General features: G+C 48.2%; 1 protein-coding gene across 4 annotated transcripts in view; it reads right to left on the bottom strand.

Annotated features, from left to right (window-relative positions):
* Nucleotides 1–1474: 1474 nt before the first annotated feature.
* AATK (apoptosis associated tyrosine kinase) overlaps nucleotides 1475–18120 on the bottom strand; it is a 227692-nt gene continuing 211046 nt past the window's right edge. For all 4 annotated transcript variants that reach the window (XM_027850249.1, XM_027850250.1, XM_027850251.1 and 1 more), the window contains 7 exons: nucleotides 17923–18007; nucleotides 17560–17681; nucleotides 11013–11162; nucleotides 7211–10178; nucleotides 6654–6804; nucleotides 5796–6017; nucleotides 1475–2893 (listed from right to left, as the gene is read on the bottom strand). In XM_027850249.1, the coding sequence (XP_027706050.1) occupies nucleotides 2865–2893; nucleotides 5796–6017; nucleotides 6654–6804; nucleotides 7211–10178; nucleotides 11013–11162; nucleotides 17560–17681; nucleotides 17923–18007 (3727 nt within the window). In that variant the 3' untranslated portion in view covers nucleotides 1475–2864. The remainder of the gene's footprint in view (nucleotides 2894–5795; nucleotides 6018–6653; nucleotides 6805–7210; nucleotides 10179–11012; nucleotides 11163–17559; nucleotides 17682–17922; nucleotides 18008–18120) is intronic.

Raw genomic sequence — 18120 nt, 5'->3', positions numbered from 1 at the left:
GTGGCTCAAGAGTTGGCGTGGGTGAGTGGTGGAGTTAATCAGTGTGTTTCCTATTTTCCAGCAATATGAGGGTGGTCTAGAAAGCTTCTGGTCATCAAGGGCCCCCTTCCCTACCAGGACCACCCTCCCACTCTGTACCAGAAGCCCCACACTTCTTCATTCCCAGGTACTACCCTGACCTCCAGCCACAGTTTTAGTCCAGTTGTCCTCACTGTTTTCCTCTCATTAAAACCAAACCATTCCATTTCCTGCCCTGAGAGCTGGAACCCAGGGCCCATTCCAAGTCTGCCTTCAGAAAGTAACTTTCTCAAGTTTGGCCTTGGAGACCATGAAAAGGATTCATTAGGGTCCTGACCAGTAGCACTAGGGAAACCTTCAAAGATTGGGATAGTTTAGTCTAAAGAACAGGCGGCTGAATGGAGACAGTCATGTCTGCACTTCAGGTGCAGATATGGAAATGAAGTCACTCCCAGGAAAGAAGGGGTAGGAGGGTAGAGCCTGATTGGTGGAAGAGGAGATGTAGTCCTACCTAAAGGCTTACCTGGGCTGTCTCTAACAAAGGGGGAACCCAGGAGCTGGTCTGATTGGCTTCTTAATCCCTAATCATCTCATCTGTCAGAGGAAACGAGTATTCTGTTGCCTGCTTTTACCTGCAGCCATTAAAACCACAGTCAGGTCTGCCTCTTCTCAGACTTCCCTTCAGGTTTGTCCCATTCCCTCCCTCCATCTCTCTCCCCAGTGCCTCTGGGACTTTCAGAGACAGCAAGGGGAAACACTGAGTCAGCAATGTCCCAAGACCTAGAACCCAGCATGCTCAGAGGTTGGGAAGGGCCCAACTTCAGAAACCCCTGAAGGATTTGAGGGTTCAACATCTCTTACCTTTCTAGAAACAGATGCCAACTGGGCTGGACTTTCAAGCTATGACATGTTTGAATCACATCAGAACACACATACACACACACCATGGAAAAACAATCAACAGTCTCCACGTCCAAGCAGGGGACTCTGAACCGCGCCCTTCTCAGTAGGTAAGGCTGTCATTGCCCAGAGACACACACAAAGCACACCTGTTTACTTACACACACACACACACACACACACACACACACACACACACGCTGGGACATGTGGGCCACCCACAGATACATACTCCTCCATCCCCTTATTCCCTCATGATGCTCTTGCACAATATGAGTGCACACACATACACACACTTATTCAACTGTCCTTCTCCCCACTCTCATCTCCCAAGGCTGTGACCCTACTACAGGGGTTGGTCTATTGGCCCCAAAGGAGAACACACTCTCTTGGCTTAAAGGCTTTTTTTCTTAGCTTAATTTCTTTTTAAATAAAGGGAAAAAAAAAGTCATTGCACCAGCATTCTAAGCCTCAAACAAATAATTAAAAAAAGGACAAACAAAAAATAAGGTCCCTTTCCCCCCACCCCCACCCCCCACCCCTTCAATATACTCTTTACATCTCTTTGGCAACAATAACTTAAAATTATCACGGTCCCATTCTCTCTGCATTAGCCGTTACAAAAATATTCCCACAGAGCCCCATTTGCCCAGCCCACCCAACCTGTTCCTTGGCCCCTGAGCAGGGGAAATAGGGATCCCAACACTGAACATGGAAGTGGACAGCTGGATGGGAGGGGTCCCCTCCTTGCTCTCCTTGGCAGCTCAGGGCAATTACGGCCCAGTAAGCCCTCCCATTTACTGCCTGTGTGCCTTGTAGAGAGGTCATCCCAAACTCTCCCCCTCAGTTCTTGCTCCCCACAAGCAGCCTTTAGAATAGAGCCTGTGGCAGAGGGACAGGAAACCCCAGAAGTCCCATAGTGTCACTGATGAATGAGGCTGTACTGGTAGCAACACCCACCCATCCCCATTGCCCCAAAGCACCAAGGCCATAGGGTGAGGAAACCTCATTTTCTAGAGGGAAAGACCCAATAGTTTTCCTCCTCCCCAGCTCTAGCCAGACAGCAACAGCTGCTTGGGAAATATTGCCCAGACTTCTGCTTGGGAAAGGTCTAAGGACAAAAACAAAACTAGGGAATAAAAAAAGAGAACCGTCCCTCCCATTGCCCCATCTTCCAGCAGAGCCAGCTCCTGGCAGAAGCTAGGCAAAAGGGTAGGAGGACAGGGAGGGTCAGGCCAGGAGCCAGCTCAGGAAACCAGCCATCTATCTGAGTTGTAGACAGAGACAAGGTAGAAACATGTCCCGGTGGGAAGTCACGGGAGACAGTATTACTGAATGACACTAGCGTGGAGATTCAGAAATCCAGTGTATGTACAGCAGGGTCTGAGGGAGCAGGGGCAGAGAGGAGGCCCTGGGAGGGGCTGACACAGGCTCCCACCCTCACTACAGCTCTAGTAAGCAGGGGAGCACGAGGCACTGGGGCAGCAGTAAGGGGTGAGCCCCGAGAAGTCACAGACCACAGGGAGGAGCAAGCAGCGCTGGGGTCGTAGTCACGCCCTTCGAGAGGGGAGGCTAAGAAAGGGAGCAGGATTCTGCAAGTCTACCCTTTAACGCTATCATTTATATATGTATATTTATACACAAACCCGCATGCCTTCAAGCACATATGCCCACACAGACCATCGTCCATGGCTGCACCTGTACTGGACAAAGGGGCAGAAGGCGGGGGTGGGGGGGTGATGTCTCTGTGAGCTAGCAGCAAACCAAATGCCTCTGATAAAATCTGTCTAAAAAAATAGAGCCGAGTTCTGGACAACCCCCACCCCTCCTCCCCCACCCCATCTCTTCCGCTGCTTCGTGTTGGGGCCAGGAGGGCCACCTCTTCTTGCCCTGGTCCACAGAGCCACGCCAGCACTATAGATTCTGAAGTGCCTTCCAGGCCCAAATTACTCTCTGTCACCATCTTCACTGCTTCCTGAAACAGGAGGAAGAAGATGGTTATTCTGGTCACAGCCCAGCCACTTCCCACAACCCTGTTTATGACTGTCTCGCCTACCTCACCATGCATAATGTATCAAGTGTGTGACATGCCTTGGATATCTTGTTTCCTCTCCAGCATCTCATACGGTATCCCAAAGAACACAGTAAGTGATTGTTGATTCTTATACCTTAAGCCCTGCCGCCTCTCCAGCGACACCAGCCTTCTTGCCATTCCTGGCACCAAACACTGCATCTCCTGACATTTTCACTGGCCATCTCCCACACCTGGAATGTTCTCTATCCTCAGTTCTGCTTTCTGACTTCCTTCAAGTCCCAAATCAAATCCTGCCTTCTATAAGGAAGGCTTTCCCAATCCCTCTTCATTCTGATGCCTCCCTCTGTTGCTTATTTCCCTTTTAGGCTGTATGCAGTTTGTACATATTGTTCGTATGTCATCTTTCCCATTCGATTGGGAACTGTCTCTTGCCTTTCTTTGTATCGCCAGTGCTTTGGACAGTTCCTGGCACATAGTAGGCTCTTAATAAATCAGTTCATTTACTAACTCATTGATAGGCAGGTCTCAGGGGACATGTAAGTAAATACCCTACACATTCCCTCCTTCCCTTCCTTCAACATCTGGCTGGAGACCTCTGCGGCAGGAGACTTCTTGATTAATCCCACCTGATTCCGAGCCTGTCATCATTCCCTGTCTTGCCAGCATGTGGCTCTGTCACCATGGGATGAGGGTATTCCATTTACTCATCTAGACCATATGCTTCTGAAGAGCAGATGCTTCAGCGGCGGGGTCCTTTCCCTAGCTCATAACCTCCCCAGCTCCTGCTCAGAGGACCATAGGATTTTGAGCTACAGTCACTCAGTGTAATCCCTTCCAGAGATGAAAATTGGAGCCTAGAGACAAATGACCTTCCCAAAGTCACATAGACCACTAGCAGAGCTGGGATCCAAACCCAAGTCTTCTGGGTCCATATCCAATGTTCTTCATGTACACACAACTATTTAAGATTAGCACGGTAAGGCTAATAGGCAAAGATGATCTAGTCCAACTCTCCATTTTGCAAATGAGGAAAATGAGATCCAGAGAGGGGATCTGGCTTACCCACAGTCACACAGCTAATGAGGTGCTCTCTTCTCTATACTCTGTACTGATCTCCACTTTGGCTCAGGAACCCTCAACCCTTATCCTAAGGAATAGCTTTGCTTCCCTCAGAGATTAGAGAGTCATCCGTGGGCTTTCTTGAAAGAGACATGGCCAGGGATGAGGCCTGGGGTGGGAGCAGAGGGGAACAGATCACTATGAGGCCAAGGCGGGGAGATCAGGTCCTAACAACTTGGGGAGAGGCGAGAGGAGAAGGCATCTCTGGGTCCTCAGAGGAGACAGGAAGGATTCAGGGGGCAGGTACATTAGGACACCTGGACTCCTGCTCCAGCACTGGATGCTTGGCACAATGCCTCCAGAGCTTAGGACCAGCACACAGTAGGTGTTTCATAAATGTTTATTGACTATTGACCCTACTCCCAAAGTAGGCTCAAGCTGCTTCTCTATCCCTGGATATTTTCCCAGGCTGGCTTCTTTGAGTTGGAAGGCAATCAGAACCATACTTGGGACCATGGTGTTATAAAATCCAAGGGTCTTGAAAGGGTCCACTAGAGGTCATCTGGTCCAGCATTCCCTCTATGGCAGCCTAGTCCCTTAGCCTAGCTTACATACATCCAACGCTGGGGAGCCCTCACTGCCACATAAGGCATTGTTGGTCTGCTATAACCATCAAGGTTCTTTCTTCTACTCTGAACCAGAATCTACCTCTCTGTACACCCCCTTCCCCCCTACGTTGGTCTCAGTTTTGTTCTTGGGTGCTAATGCAGACTATGTCAATCTCCCTCACCCATGTCACAGATCCTCCAGAAGACGCAGGGTGAATTCAAAGCCATTTACCTTCCTGGGGGCCCTCCTTCAGACAAGTAACTACATATGAGGCACAGTCCCTACCCTAAAGGCACATAAGCAAATGTGTAATCTCAAGTCAAGGCAGAGCAGAGCAGTACAAAGAAGGCTGGATTGGAATCAGGAAGACGGGTTCAAATCCTACATCTGACCTTTAGTAGCTGAATGATCTGATACGTCACATGTTTGCACCTCAGTTTCCTCCTCAGTAAAATCAGAAGACTAACACTTGCATCATCTTGCTTTGTTGTGATGCAAGCATTCTGTAACTCTTAAATCTCCATTAAAATGAGGATAGCACTTCCTGACAGAATGGGGTTGGACTCAGGGAACAGACTGAGGCAATTTTTGGGGGATGCAGTCAAAAGGAGAATTTGTTTTGCTTGACCCTGCATATTTGTTACAGTGGTTCTGTTTTTCTTTCCTTTTTCCAACTGGGAAGGTGGGAAAATGAGAAGGAGAGAAGGTGGATTTTCAGTAACTGAAAACATTTTTTTTTAAATAAGGATAATGTGGCAGCACTGGCCCTGGAGTCAGGAGGACTGGAGTTCAAATCCAGCCTCACTTACTAGCTGTGTGACCCTTGGCACGTCACTTCACCCCGACTACCTCAAAAAAAAAAATGAGGATAACATGATACAGTGGAAAGAAGCCTTGGCCTTGGAACTGGAGGGCCCAAGTTCAAATCTTAGTTCTTCCACTCACCACTTGGTTGCCCTGGGTTAAACTCTTAATTTCCCTGGACCTCCTTATTGTCCTCAACTTTAAAATAAGATGATTGGCTCAGATAACTCCTTAGGTCCCTCCCAGCTCTACACTGATCCTCCTATGACCCCTGCCCTGTGGTTTTTACACATCCCAGATCCATCCTTGGTAGTACATTTTCCCTGTTTTCTTCCCTGCTACACCCTCACCCCCAGCCGTAGTCCCTTACCTCCTACAGACTCGATGTCCGAGTCAGATACGTGCGTGATGGAGAATCGGGAGACGGGGCTAGGAGACACAGTGAAGCGGGAAAACTGGACAGGCAGCACCTGCTTCGGTGGGGTCGCCAGGTTGGGCAGCATGGGGTCCGGCACTCCAGGCCCCGGTGAAGACACAAAAGATGACTTGGCTGGCATTAGTGGGAAGTCATCATCCCACTCGAACCCACCACCTGTAATGAAGGCCCCGTCACTCACCCTTTTCCCCCCAAATACCCAGGTCTCCCTAGTGAACTCCCTGGTCCTGGGGTAGGGGAAGGGAAAGAAAGAACAAAGAAAGTGTAAAGAGGCCTGCTGTGGAGGAGGCCCAGGAGGCCCACCTCTCTAGCCTTCTCTTCCCCAACACCTCGGATACCCTGAGAAGTTACTCAAGGCAATCTCATCACCCCTTAGACCTGAAGTCTGAATCTTCTTTCTCTCTGATGGATTTATGTGGTTCCTCAGAAAAGAGAGGCCACAATTTAAAAAAAAAATGACACTCAGAAGCAGAGACAGTTGGAATCAGGGGGCTGTAGTGTAGGTGCCATCATGGGCAGGAGCAATGGGAGCCTAAAGGGCCACAAAGGGGAACAAAGATAGGCAAAAGAGGTTACCTGGGAATAGTAAGGGTAAGATGAAATCATCACCCCAAAGGGTGAGAGTTGGTAAGGTTGCCTGGCCTGATAAAGGAGGGTCATACCACCTGAAAATAGGTGAAGGGCTACTTTGGGAACGTAAGGTTTCCTGTGGAAGATGGGGAAAACCTACAAAGCCCCACACTGTCCCTTCCCAGACCAGCCCAGCCCGCCTGCCCACCCTACCACACTCACTCTCTTCAGAGACCGTCCTGTCAGAGAAGTTGTCTGCTGCTCTGAGTGGGTCAGATGGGCTCAGGGTACTGGGGCTGCTTGGCAGGAAGGAGGAAGCTGCATCCTTCATCTCAGGGAAGTGCTGCTCCCCAAGTTCTCTTGTGGGGCTTTCCTGGGTGTCAGTAAAGAACAGAAGTGGCACAAGTGTGAGACGCCCGCCTTGGCTGGGTATCACTTTCCATCAGGGCAACTACTTCTTCTATCCCACCCAAACTCTTGAGGGCCTGGAAAGGAGGGAGAAGTGGGACAATTACCCAGAAACCTCAAGGGGGGAAATAGATAATGCCCAACTCTGGCAAATCAGAGGCATCCCGCCGTACTCTCTCCAATCCATGATCTGGATTTCTGGCATTGGGTTGAAGGTATGGAAGAGCTTTTACTCCGTCTCACCCAGAGGTGTCGGAGACAAAGCCCTTCTTTCTTTACCGATCCGATGTCTCTGTAGCAAGGACACAGAACCATCTCTCCCTCCCCCGCCCAGAAGTCCTAAGGGCCACTCCCCGAGGCACAGGGCTTACCTGATCGAAGAGGTAGACAGTAACATCATCAAAAAATGAAACAGCCTTTTTCTTGCGGTCCAGGTCCTCACAGAAGGACTGGGACATGAGGCTGGGCATCTTGAGGAGGCTGCGCAGGTTGCGGGCACTGTGGCTCTCTGCCACCACGATGGGCACCGCGGCTGGTTCCTCTTCGCTCTCCTCACTCTGCTCCTGGATGTTGTAGCAGCATAGCTCCTCGTCGGACTCATCGCTCTCCTCTGAGTCCTCTTCCTCCTCCTCTTCCGCTGGCCGGCTCTCCTTGGGTGCCGGAAGGTCCGACAAGTCCAGGCGCAAAGGGGTTGGACGTGGGGCCGGCTTCTCCCCGGGCTTCACTTTGGGACCCGGGGTGATCTCGCAGGCCGTGGCTTCTTTCCATTCTTGCACCTCTGCCCCAGGAACCAGGTCCCAAGTTCCTTTGTCCGCCAAGGTGGAGAACAGGCCTGGGGCCTCCTGGGGTTTGTGGCAGCCTTCCTCAACCCCACTGTCCTCTGGACTTGACAGGACAGGAGTCAGGAAGAATAATTTGGATGGGGCAGGAGCTGGGGCAGGGGCGGGGGCAGTGGGAGTGGGGGCAGGGATGGGGGCAGGGGCCAACCCTTCTGCTGGGTCCTTGGGGCTCTCCTGGTCTTGCCCTTTGATGGCTGGGCTGACTATCACCTCTGGAGGGGGCTCCCCAGAAGGTGAGTGAGGAAGCTGAGCACCTGCTTCCTTTGTTGTTGGTATTTCCTGGTTGTTGGGAGAGAGCCCTTGGGTCTCTGGGCCCACCGGGCTGGACTCTCCTTCCCCAGCCTCACTGTCCTCATCCTCCTCCCTACCCTGGGCAGGCCGCTCTGTCTCTGTGTCATAGTCAGAGAAGTAGGCTGAGTCTCGGTAGGGGTTTTTCTCACTCAGACTATGCAGCTCAGCACTGATAGAAGAAGAAAGCCGCATCTCTAAGCCAGGGCTCTCATCCTCCTTTCCTAGGGGCCCAAAGTCCTCGGAGTCCCGGGGCTCATGGGGTTCTTTTAGCACAAACTCAGGTGACTCATAATTCTCTGTGTCATAGCCACTGTCTAGGGCCCGAGGCTGCCCAGTGGTAGGGTAGGACACCGTCGGGCTATATATCTCCCCACCATCACTGGCCGTGGATGGGATATCCAGTGACTCCAGGGAATCTGGCGTTCCCACCTGCTTCTGCAGGCACCGGAATGCGGGGGTTGTGTCAGGCTTCTCGATAAGGAAGTCATTGGAAAAGTCCGTGAAGACACCAGAGGTGGCCTCGGTCGTGTCTTCATCCTCGCTACCTGGCCCTTCTAGCTCTGGGAAGCTACCGCTGCTGTCCAGTGTCTGGTCTGGCTCATTGCTGATACTCTGGCTACTGTCCCATGGCACAGGGGAATCTGGCTTAGGAACAAGGACAAGATTGCTGGCTGCCCTGGAGAGAAGCGGGGTTCTGCCTTGGGGTGGAGAGGGCAAGGGAGACAGAGCTGGAGAACTGGAAGGGGCCACGGCTTCCTCCGTGGCTTTCTGATCAGCCCCATCATCCACACCCCTTCTCTCTGCAGTTTCTATGTCTATCATCTGTGAGGGAGAGATGGCAACTGGGGCTGGGTCCTCCTCCACCTGAAAGTGTTCAGCAAAGCTAGGCGGGCTCCCCAGCTCCTGCCCAGGGAAAGCCATCTCCAACCCCTCACCCTCAGGAAGGGGCAGGTCTGGTAGGCAGTCTGGGGCAGGCAACTCACATGGATCAGGTCCTGTACCTAGGTTCTCTCCTGATCCCAAGTAGGAGTCTACAAAGTGAGCAGCCCAGGAATCGGGGGCACAGCTGCTATTGATGTTGTTGTTGGCAGACACATTTGAGGTCCAGTGTCTTTGCTGGGCAGCCAAGCTTGCCTCCTCAGCACCCTCATGTTGGGAGCCGCTGCAGGGCTGACTCTCCCGTTCACCCAACTCTATCGTCACTGATTCAGGAGGGCTACCCAGTGCCTCCTGTTTCATTGATTCTCCCACCACTGCCTCCTGAGCCCCACCTGGTGACTCCTGAGTCACAGAATTCCCTGAGGGGGACACTCCCAGTGGGTCCTCAAAAAAAGCCTGGTGGAAGCCTGGCAGGCCCCAGTCTTTGTCGGCTCCCTCCCTGCATTCCCCCAACAAACTGTCTTCGGTCCGTGAGTCCCCTGCAGGGGAAGGCTGGTAACAGAGCGAGTCTTTGCTACAGCTCATATGGGAGTAGTAGTCAGGGTGATCCCAGGGCCCCTCCCCACTGGGTCCTTGCCCCAGGAGCGGCTCCATAGTCAGTGATACAGTAGGGCTGCTGTCTGAGTCATAGGTACCCCCCACGGGTTCTTCTTTGTCATGCCAAGGGGTGGCTGCCTCAGGAGATGCCTGCTGGCACTCAGGGCTAGAGGAACACATGGTGAAGTCTAGATCACAGTCAGCTGGTTCTTCGATGCGAATATAGTACTCACTGCTCACGGAAGGGCTGTGAGCACTGAGGATGGGCACCACCCCAGGCGGCGGACACTCATAGCAGGAAGGTGAAACCCCCAGGCTCAGGTGGCTGGTGGAGGAGCTAGTTGGGTAGTAGAGGTCCTGGTAGTGAGCAGCATGGCGGGGGCTGAGGGTCCCTGCAGGAGTCTGGAAGGCCTCAGCTCGGCTGGGTTCCCATTTGTACTCAAAGTTGAGCCCATGGCTGGTCTCCATCACCGTCAAGATGTCATCCCCATCCGAATGGAAGCCGTCCCCCGAGAACTGCTCCAGGAGTGGGAAGCTGGAGGACAGCTCAGCTGTACTCCCCAAGTGGTTGGCTCCACTGGTCCCGCCGGGCTTCAGGGATTTCCATCGCTTCTCAAAATCTTCCTCGGCTTCCGTGGTCCCCTTGGCACATAGGTAGGACAGCAGCAGGTGCACCTCCTCTGCTGTGGGCCGCTGCTCGGGCTGCAGCCAGCAGAACTGCATGACCTCATACCTGCCAAACCCAGGGTAGAGATGGGGTGCTTAGGTCTGTCCCTGTCCTAGCTTGCTCCGGCCTCACCCTCCCGCCTCCCAAGCCTCCTCACTTCCACACAGGGTGACAGTAAACCACTGTGGCCACTGCTTCCAACTGGAAATTTACCGACTGGAATAACCTGTCCTTGACTGCACAATTTGACTTTAACCATTGCACTACTCATCCCCTCAGCCCTCCCAGGCAGCCTATGCTATATTTCTACTGTATGTATCATATATTTAGAGCATGCCTACACATGTGTGTGTGGAAGGGAGGGGTATACGGTCTCTCCCCTTCGACTCTGTGCTGGAATGCCATTCTTCTGAATCCTTGTATTCCACCCCATTCACCAAGCTCTTTAGCATCAGACACTACACCTGGTACACTCCAAACAAAGAATCATGGAGACATAGGATGCCAGAGATGGAGGGCACCGTAAAAGTCATCTGGCATAGAGATCATAGAGACAGCAGAGCTCGACCCGGAAGGGACCCCTTACATTACAAATGAGGAAACTAAGGACCAGAGAGGTAAAGCAACTTGCCCAAGGCCACATGGCTAGAGAACTAAAACCAGGTGCCGGACTTTGTCACCCCTGCTGGAAGTACCTTAAAGCCCGTCTTTCTCTGAGTGAAGTCTCCTAGGGCAACTGATCCTGGGGGAAGCTGAAAATTAGGGCTGAGTCACCAATGGCTCAGGCTGTGGTACATGGGAAATCCCAGAAGATAAGCCTTCAGAGGGCCCACTTCTGGAGGGTATTTAGGGAGCGGGATGAGGAAGAGGAGGAAAGGAAAGCCATGTGTATCTCCTTACCAGCGGTCTGACAGTGACAGCTTCAGCTGGGGCTTTGGTAACTTGAGTTGCTGCTCTTTGATGGCGTAGGTAAGCACCTGGCGGTCAGAGTAGTGGTGGTAAGGCTGGGCACCCAGCTCAAACAGCTCCCAGATTGTCACGCCCAGCGACCTGCAGGGGGTGGAAGGAGGCAGCCAGTGAGGCCACAAACCACTCAGTTCACAGGCAAGAATAACAAAAAAGCAATTAGCAAACTCTGAAACACAGCTCTGTTTCTACTTTTACTGAACAGGCTAAGTGATATCCTGATTTGAGTAAAAAATTCTGCCCTGATTAAGGCTATGGAAGAAAAAAGTCTTAAAAAAAAATAGCTAGCACTTATATAGTGCTATACAGGGTTTGCAAAGCACTTTACAAATATTATCTCATTTGATCCTCACAATAACCCTGGGAGGTGGGTGGTATTATTATTCCCATTTTAAAAATGAAGAAAGTGAGGCAGACAAAGCTAATGCCTTGCCCTGAGTCTCACATCCTCACCATCATCACTAACATTTATATAGCACTTATGTTCTAGGCCAGGGGTGGGGAATCTGTGGCCTTGAGGCCACATGTAGCCTTCTAGGTCCTTGAGTGCAGCCTTTTGACTGAGTTCAAGTTCACAAGTTCACAGAACAAATCCTTTTATTAAGGGAATTTGTTCTGTGAAGTTTGGATTAAAAGGACCGCACTTGAGGACCTAGAGGGCTACATGTGACCCCGAGACCGCAGGTTCCCCACCCCTGTTCTAGACACTGTACTAAGCGCTTCAGAGTTATTATCTCATCTGATCCTCACAACAAGCCGGGGGGCTAGGTGTTATTATTCTCCCCGTTTTACAGATGGGAAACTGAGGCAAACAGAGGTTCAGTGACTTGCCCAGGGTCACACATGCAGTAAGGAAGTATCTAAGGTGGGACTGGAACTCGGGTCTTCCTGACTCCAAGGCCCACCCTCATTTCAGAGAACCCCACCTAGGTAATCATTTCAAGACATAGAATGTTCCAACGGGAAGGGATGTAGGGGTACCCAGGACTCAATGGTCTGTCTCTAAGATGATTCCCTCTTGACATAAATCCTACGATCACATGAAGTTATGGGAACTTGGGGGCCCCAAGGAAATGCCTTGTCCTAGGTCACACAACCACTTGAGAGCAGAACTAGGACAAAAACTCAGGCTTCGGGGCCCTTTCACCTATGCTGTGCTTCCTCTCTGTGGTCAAGGCATTAGCTGTAATTTTTAATAAGCAAATCATTATGCTTAAAGGGTCATGGAGTAATGGAAGCTTAGGGTTAGAATGGGTTCTAGAGGTCATTTAGCCTGACCATACCTATTGCAGAAACGCTATCTTTAGCATCCCCCATAGATGAGCATCCAATATCTGCTTGAACCCTTGAAGGAACAGAGGTGTACCTCCTCATGACTCATACTGACTGCTCCATTGCTTGAGAGATCTAAGGGTTTCTAAATTCTTTCTTATGTTATTCCCAAACCTCCCTTCTTCTTATATAATGTTCCTACATTACTCCTTATTCTATGTCATGGAGCAAAACAGAAAATGCCTAGTCCCTCTTCAATTGTTCAGTTCAACATTTATTAAGCATCTACTCTGTGCATGGCATTTTGTCAGCACTGGGGACACAAGATGAAAAATGACAGTCCTTTTAAACTACCTTAGGGAGCTTATACTCTTAACAAGGAAGATACAACAGACACCCAAATAAATAGGATAAAAAGCAAAATGTGATACGTAGGTGGCACAGTGGACAGAATGCCAGGCCTGAAGTCAGGAAGACCTGAATTCAAATCCGGCCTCAGATGCTTACTGTGTGACCCTGGTCAAGTCACTTAACCTTGATTTTCCTCAGTTTCCTCATTTGTAAAACGAGCTGAAGGAAATGGCAAACTACCTCATATCTTTGCCAACAAAAACAGAAAATGGGGTCATGAAGAGTCAGAGACGACTGAAACAACTGAATAACAAAAAATATGATAAAGTCAATAGAGGTGTCCTTAATTTGAGGGAGGGATTACTTTTAGCTGGGAAGTAGGAGGAAAGACCAAGGAAGGCTTCATAGAGGAGGTGGTACCCAAATTGGGCTTTGAAGGAAGACTTCAACTCTTAAGATCAAAGATTTATTATCTATGATCTATTTAGATCTCTCCCTACCCTGAGAGATTATCTAGTTCAAGGGCCTCATTTTACAGAAGAGGAAACTGAGGCCCAGAGGCTTGTCCAAAATCACCCAGGTAGTAAATGGAAGAACTAGGATTTGAACCCAAGGTCTTCTGACTCCAAATCCAAAGCTTTCTACTGTGTCATACTGATAGCTAGAGATGTGGTGGGAATGCAAAGGAGGCATCAGGGAAGAGCCCAAGAAAATTGCAATGAAAAGGAGATATAGAAGCAGACTGGGGAACAGCTAGTAGATAAGTTTGACAAGAATATAAAGTAAATTGAGGGGAATAGGGATGATAGGGAATAGGGAAATAAGGGCTATCATCTGCATTGTTGATGAATGAGAAAGAAGAAATGTCAACTGAGAGAAAGAAGAAAAGGTAGGAAGTTATTACAGTGCCTGGCACACCGTAGGCACTTAATAAATGTTTATTGATAGATTGTTTATTAATTGATTGACAATAATCCTGAACTATACTGGAGGCTCGACAAGTGGAAAGTCACAGGAGGTGAGAATTATTGTGTGGATAAAACTGACAGGACTTGGCAAATCACTAAACGTGTGGGGCCAGGGAAAGGGAAAAGTCAGAGATGACAAATGATTCAGAAGACAAAGGCCATTTTTGGGGGGAAATGTTGACTCTATTTCTGGATATGTTGATTTTGAGGTGCTGGCCATCTAGGTGGTGTAATGGATAGAATACCGAGCCTGGAATCTAGAGGACTTGAGTTCAAATCTGGTCTCAGACACTTATTAGCTGTATAACCCTGGGCAAGTCACTTAACCTCTGTCTGCCTCAGTTTCCTCACCTGCAACATGGGGTTTATAACAGCACCTACCTTCCATGGTTGTTGTGAGGATAAAATGAGATAATACCCATAAAGGACTTTGTAAGTCTGAAAGTGATAGCTAGCTATCAGGATTAAGATGAAGATGATGAAGATGATGAAGATGAAGACGATGATGGCTATGTCTGTCCACATGGGTTTGTCTAGATGTGGCTATCATAGGGGCATGAATAAATACATCTATATTCTCCTCTCCATACCCTTTTCCAAGGGAGACTTTTATGCTTTCCAGGAGAAAAAGCAGGAAATTGGTACCAGAGGTTGGCTACTTTGCTCTCCTCAGAGGGAAGGGAGGACTAAGCTAGAATTTTATCTCTTCATTCTCCTCTCAAATATTGTTAATCTAGGGGAAATGCTTTTTTAGGCTCAAGCAGATTACCTGATTGCTATCCCTTATGGGAAGGAGCATCCCAAACTATATGTCCAAAGCTTGGCTCCCTTCTCACCAAATGCAGATTCCATAAAGAACACACATAGCAAATAGCTAAGTAGATAACAGAACAGATTCTGATGACATGGTTGCTTGACTCTTCACTGTCCTGGTCTCCCTTCCCCTGGATACACTTTAGGTTGTCCATTTCCCTCTCAAAATGTGGTGTCCTAATTCAAATACACTACTAATATGGCACTCCATTATTAATATACTGTTGGTGGAACCATGACTTGGTCCAATCATTCTGGAAAGCAATTTGAAGTGGACAATAATAATATCAGTTAACATTTATGCCACGCTTATCTCATTTGGGATACATGGGAGGTAGGTGCTATTATTACCCCCATTTTACAGAAGAGGAAACTGAAGCAAACAGAGGTAAAAGCAACTTGCCCAAGGATACACAGCTAGTAAGTGTCTGAGGCCGGATTTGAACTCAGTTATAGTGGGACAAATACTTCTGGTGATTTAAATTCTAAGCTTCTATTAACATTTCCTAAATTTGCATGAGTTTTTTTTTTCAAAGCAACTATTATTGCCTCACATTAAGCTTGTGGCTAACAAATATCTCCAGAACTGCTCACACACAAGTTTGATGCTAATCACATCCATTCCATCCTGTATTTGTGCAAGTGAATTTTTTAACCCACACATTCACTTTATACTTTTCTCTGATAAATTTCATGTTGTTGGCTTTGAGCCAGCCAGCGTGTAAGCCTAGTGAGATAATATCGGTGATGATAATAATTTTGAATCTTGATTCTGTCATCTCTCATATTAGCTGGTCTCCCTTCTTTGCGTCATCTCTATGTCTGATAAGCATCTTTTCAATATCTTCATTAATGACTATTAAATATCATTTCTTCATCCATAATTAGAGAAGCTCTAAACAGAATAGAACTAAAAACAGAGACTTGTGGCACTTCACTAATGACAGCCTTCTAGGTTGACACATATTCTAAAACAGCAATTCTCAAAGGGTGATCTAGTAACTGCTTTCAGGGGGTCCATGAGGTCAAAACTATTTTCATAAAAATATTAAGATGTTTTCATTTCTACTTTAATTCCAAACTATTTTCATAAAAATACTAAGATGTTTTCATTTCTAATTTAATTAGAAATTATTTTCATAAAATAAGATGTTTTCATTTCTTCAAATACTAAGATGTTTTCATTTCTGATTTCATTCAAAACTGTTTTCATAAAAATACTGAGATGTTTTCATTTCAAATATGGCAAATACTGACATATATAATCCATATAACCAAAAGGTCCCGGGGAGGTATTCAATAATATTTAAGAGTGTAAAGGACTTCCAAGACCCAAAAGTTTGGAACTACCAATCTAAAACACAACATATTTACCCAGCAGTTTATGCCTACAGAATACCCCCCTCCCCCAGCTTCCACCTGAGGTCAGGCCCTCATTACCTCCTGCCTCCATCACCTATAGCTTCCTCATCAGTCTCCTGGCCTCAAGCCTCTCCCCACTCCCAGCCCATCCCCCACACTGCTGCAAAAGTCATTTTTCTTAGGTGTAGATGTGACCATGTGACTCCCATATTCAATCAACTCCACTGGCTTCTTATTGCCTTGAAGATAAAATATAAGCTCTTATATTTAACTTTTTTTTTTTTTTGGTATTAGCCATGCTCTGGAAATAAACAAGGAAAAGAATTATGTTTAGCTTTGAAAGCCTTTTGCCACCTGATCCCAAACTCTCTTTTCAGATTCAGTGGACATTACTCCCCCTGCTGTATTCGCTGACTCAACCAAACTGCTCTTCTTTCTGTCCCACACAACGCTTCATCTCCTGTCTCCATGCCTTCCCACATGCCTGGAATGCCCTCCCTCCTCACCCCTGCCTCTCTTTCTTTAGGTTGCCATTCAAGAGCCATTTTTTTGCATGAAGCTGTTCCTGGTTACCCACCCCACAATTGTTAATGCCCTCCCTCCCAAACTACCCTGTATCTATATTTATTCACTTTTTATTTATTCTGTATATATTTACACATTTATTTGTGCTCCTTGCAAGCAGGGGTTGTTTCATTCTTTATGACCAGCACCACTTAATAAATATGTGTTACTTGACTGATATGTTATCTCATATACAGCTCTAATCAATTGTATCCAACTGCTCATTTTGCCTGTATTTTATCAGCTTGTTCTATTGATGCCAAGGAGACTTTTGTGCAATGATTTGCTAAAATTAAGCTACATTATTTTTATATATGGTGTTTCCCTGAGCTGCCACACTAGCAACTCTGTCTGAAAAAAGGCTATGGGGTTAGCTAGGCATGACTTCTTCTTAGCAAACCTGTACTGGTTCATAGTGATCATTGTATTCGTTTCTGAATGTTCTTAAAAGATGTCTAACTTTTAGATGTCTAACTAGCTTTGAAAATATAAGTGAAAACAGAACTATACTTTAAGAATATGCTTACTATCTGCTTAGTCTTTGGTCAAAATATGCATATAACCTATATTAACTGCAAATGGTATCACATATTTGCATGAATATATACTATGTACATAGACTGCCCCCGCATGCACACACATATACACACACACACACTTGTGCAGACAGATACATTCACATGCAAAAGAACACAAGGTGTACCTTGGAATCTAGGGGGAAGTAATGATGGTAGCAGGTAGAGTCTCCTTTCTAACCTCTTCAAAGATAATGTACTTGCACAGTTCAATCCCAGAGTACAGAAATGTGTGTGAGTGGGATTTTGAAGGGAAAGGAAAACCCCAAACCCAAGCAGTCAAAGGACAGCCCTGTCTTTTTTCTTTCCTAATCTGAATGGAAAAGGGGGACATTTGGCTGCAAAGAACCTATGACACCGTCTAGTTTAACTTCATTGCTTTACAGTGGAGGAAAACGAAGCCTAGAGGTGTCAAAGTGACAAGGTCATAAAGGGGGTCCAGGTCTCTTGACTCCCAGTTTAGTATTGCTGAGCTCCCTAAGGTCCTGTATGAAGCCATTGTTCCTATGGTTGGAGGGAAGGAGGTCAGCTCCCATTGCCACCCTGTGCTCCCTCCCCTCCCTCCACCCCCCTCACCAGACATTGCTGGCCTTGGTCTGGTCCACGACGAGGAGGTTGCTGTGCACCTCGTCAATGAGTTCAGGGGCAATCCAGCGCAGTGGCACCCACAGCTGGTCGGCCGTCACAAAATAGTCATCCTGCCAAGCATGCACGGTCAGCACGAGGAGAGAATGTCAAACTCCATGTGGAAGCAACACAGCCCTCCTCCCCCGCACATGCCCCATGACCCAACCCACCTTGAGGGAAGGGGGAGAATCCTGCCTGACCCAATGCATTGAATATTCTATTGGGAATCATCATAAAACAGTGCTAAAGGGTATGCATGGGGGAGGGGGCTGGGGTGCACCCTAGTGTCTCCCCAAACCCACATGGACTTACTTTGTACTTGCAGTGAGATAGGCCGTAGTCCCCAATTTTCACAGTCAGGTCTGCAGTAAGTAAGCAGTTCCTCAAGGCTAGGTCACTAGATAAGGGAAATTTGGGGAGAGAGAGGGACAGCGTCAGACCAGGAGTCAGGAAATGAGGACTCAAATGGCAGACTCAAATCTGGGCTGAAGAAGCTGGGGGTGATGTGGA

Source organism: Vombatus ursinus, unplaced genomic scaffold (genome assembly GCF_900497805.2).
Source record: "Vombatus ursinus unplaced genomic scaffold, bare-nosed wombat genome assembly UNPS02008996.1, whole genome shotgun sequence".
Taxonomy (NCBI): domain Eukaryota; kingdom Metazoa; phylum Chordata; class Mammalia; order Diprotodontia; family Vombatidae; genus Vombatus; species Vombatus ursinus.
Note: the sequence above shows the minus strand (reverse complement) of the source record. Positions and strands in the feature narration are given on the sequence as shown.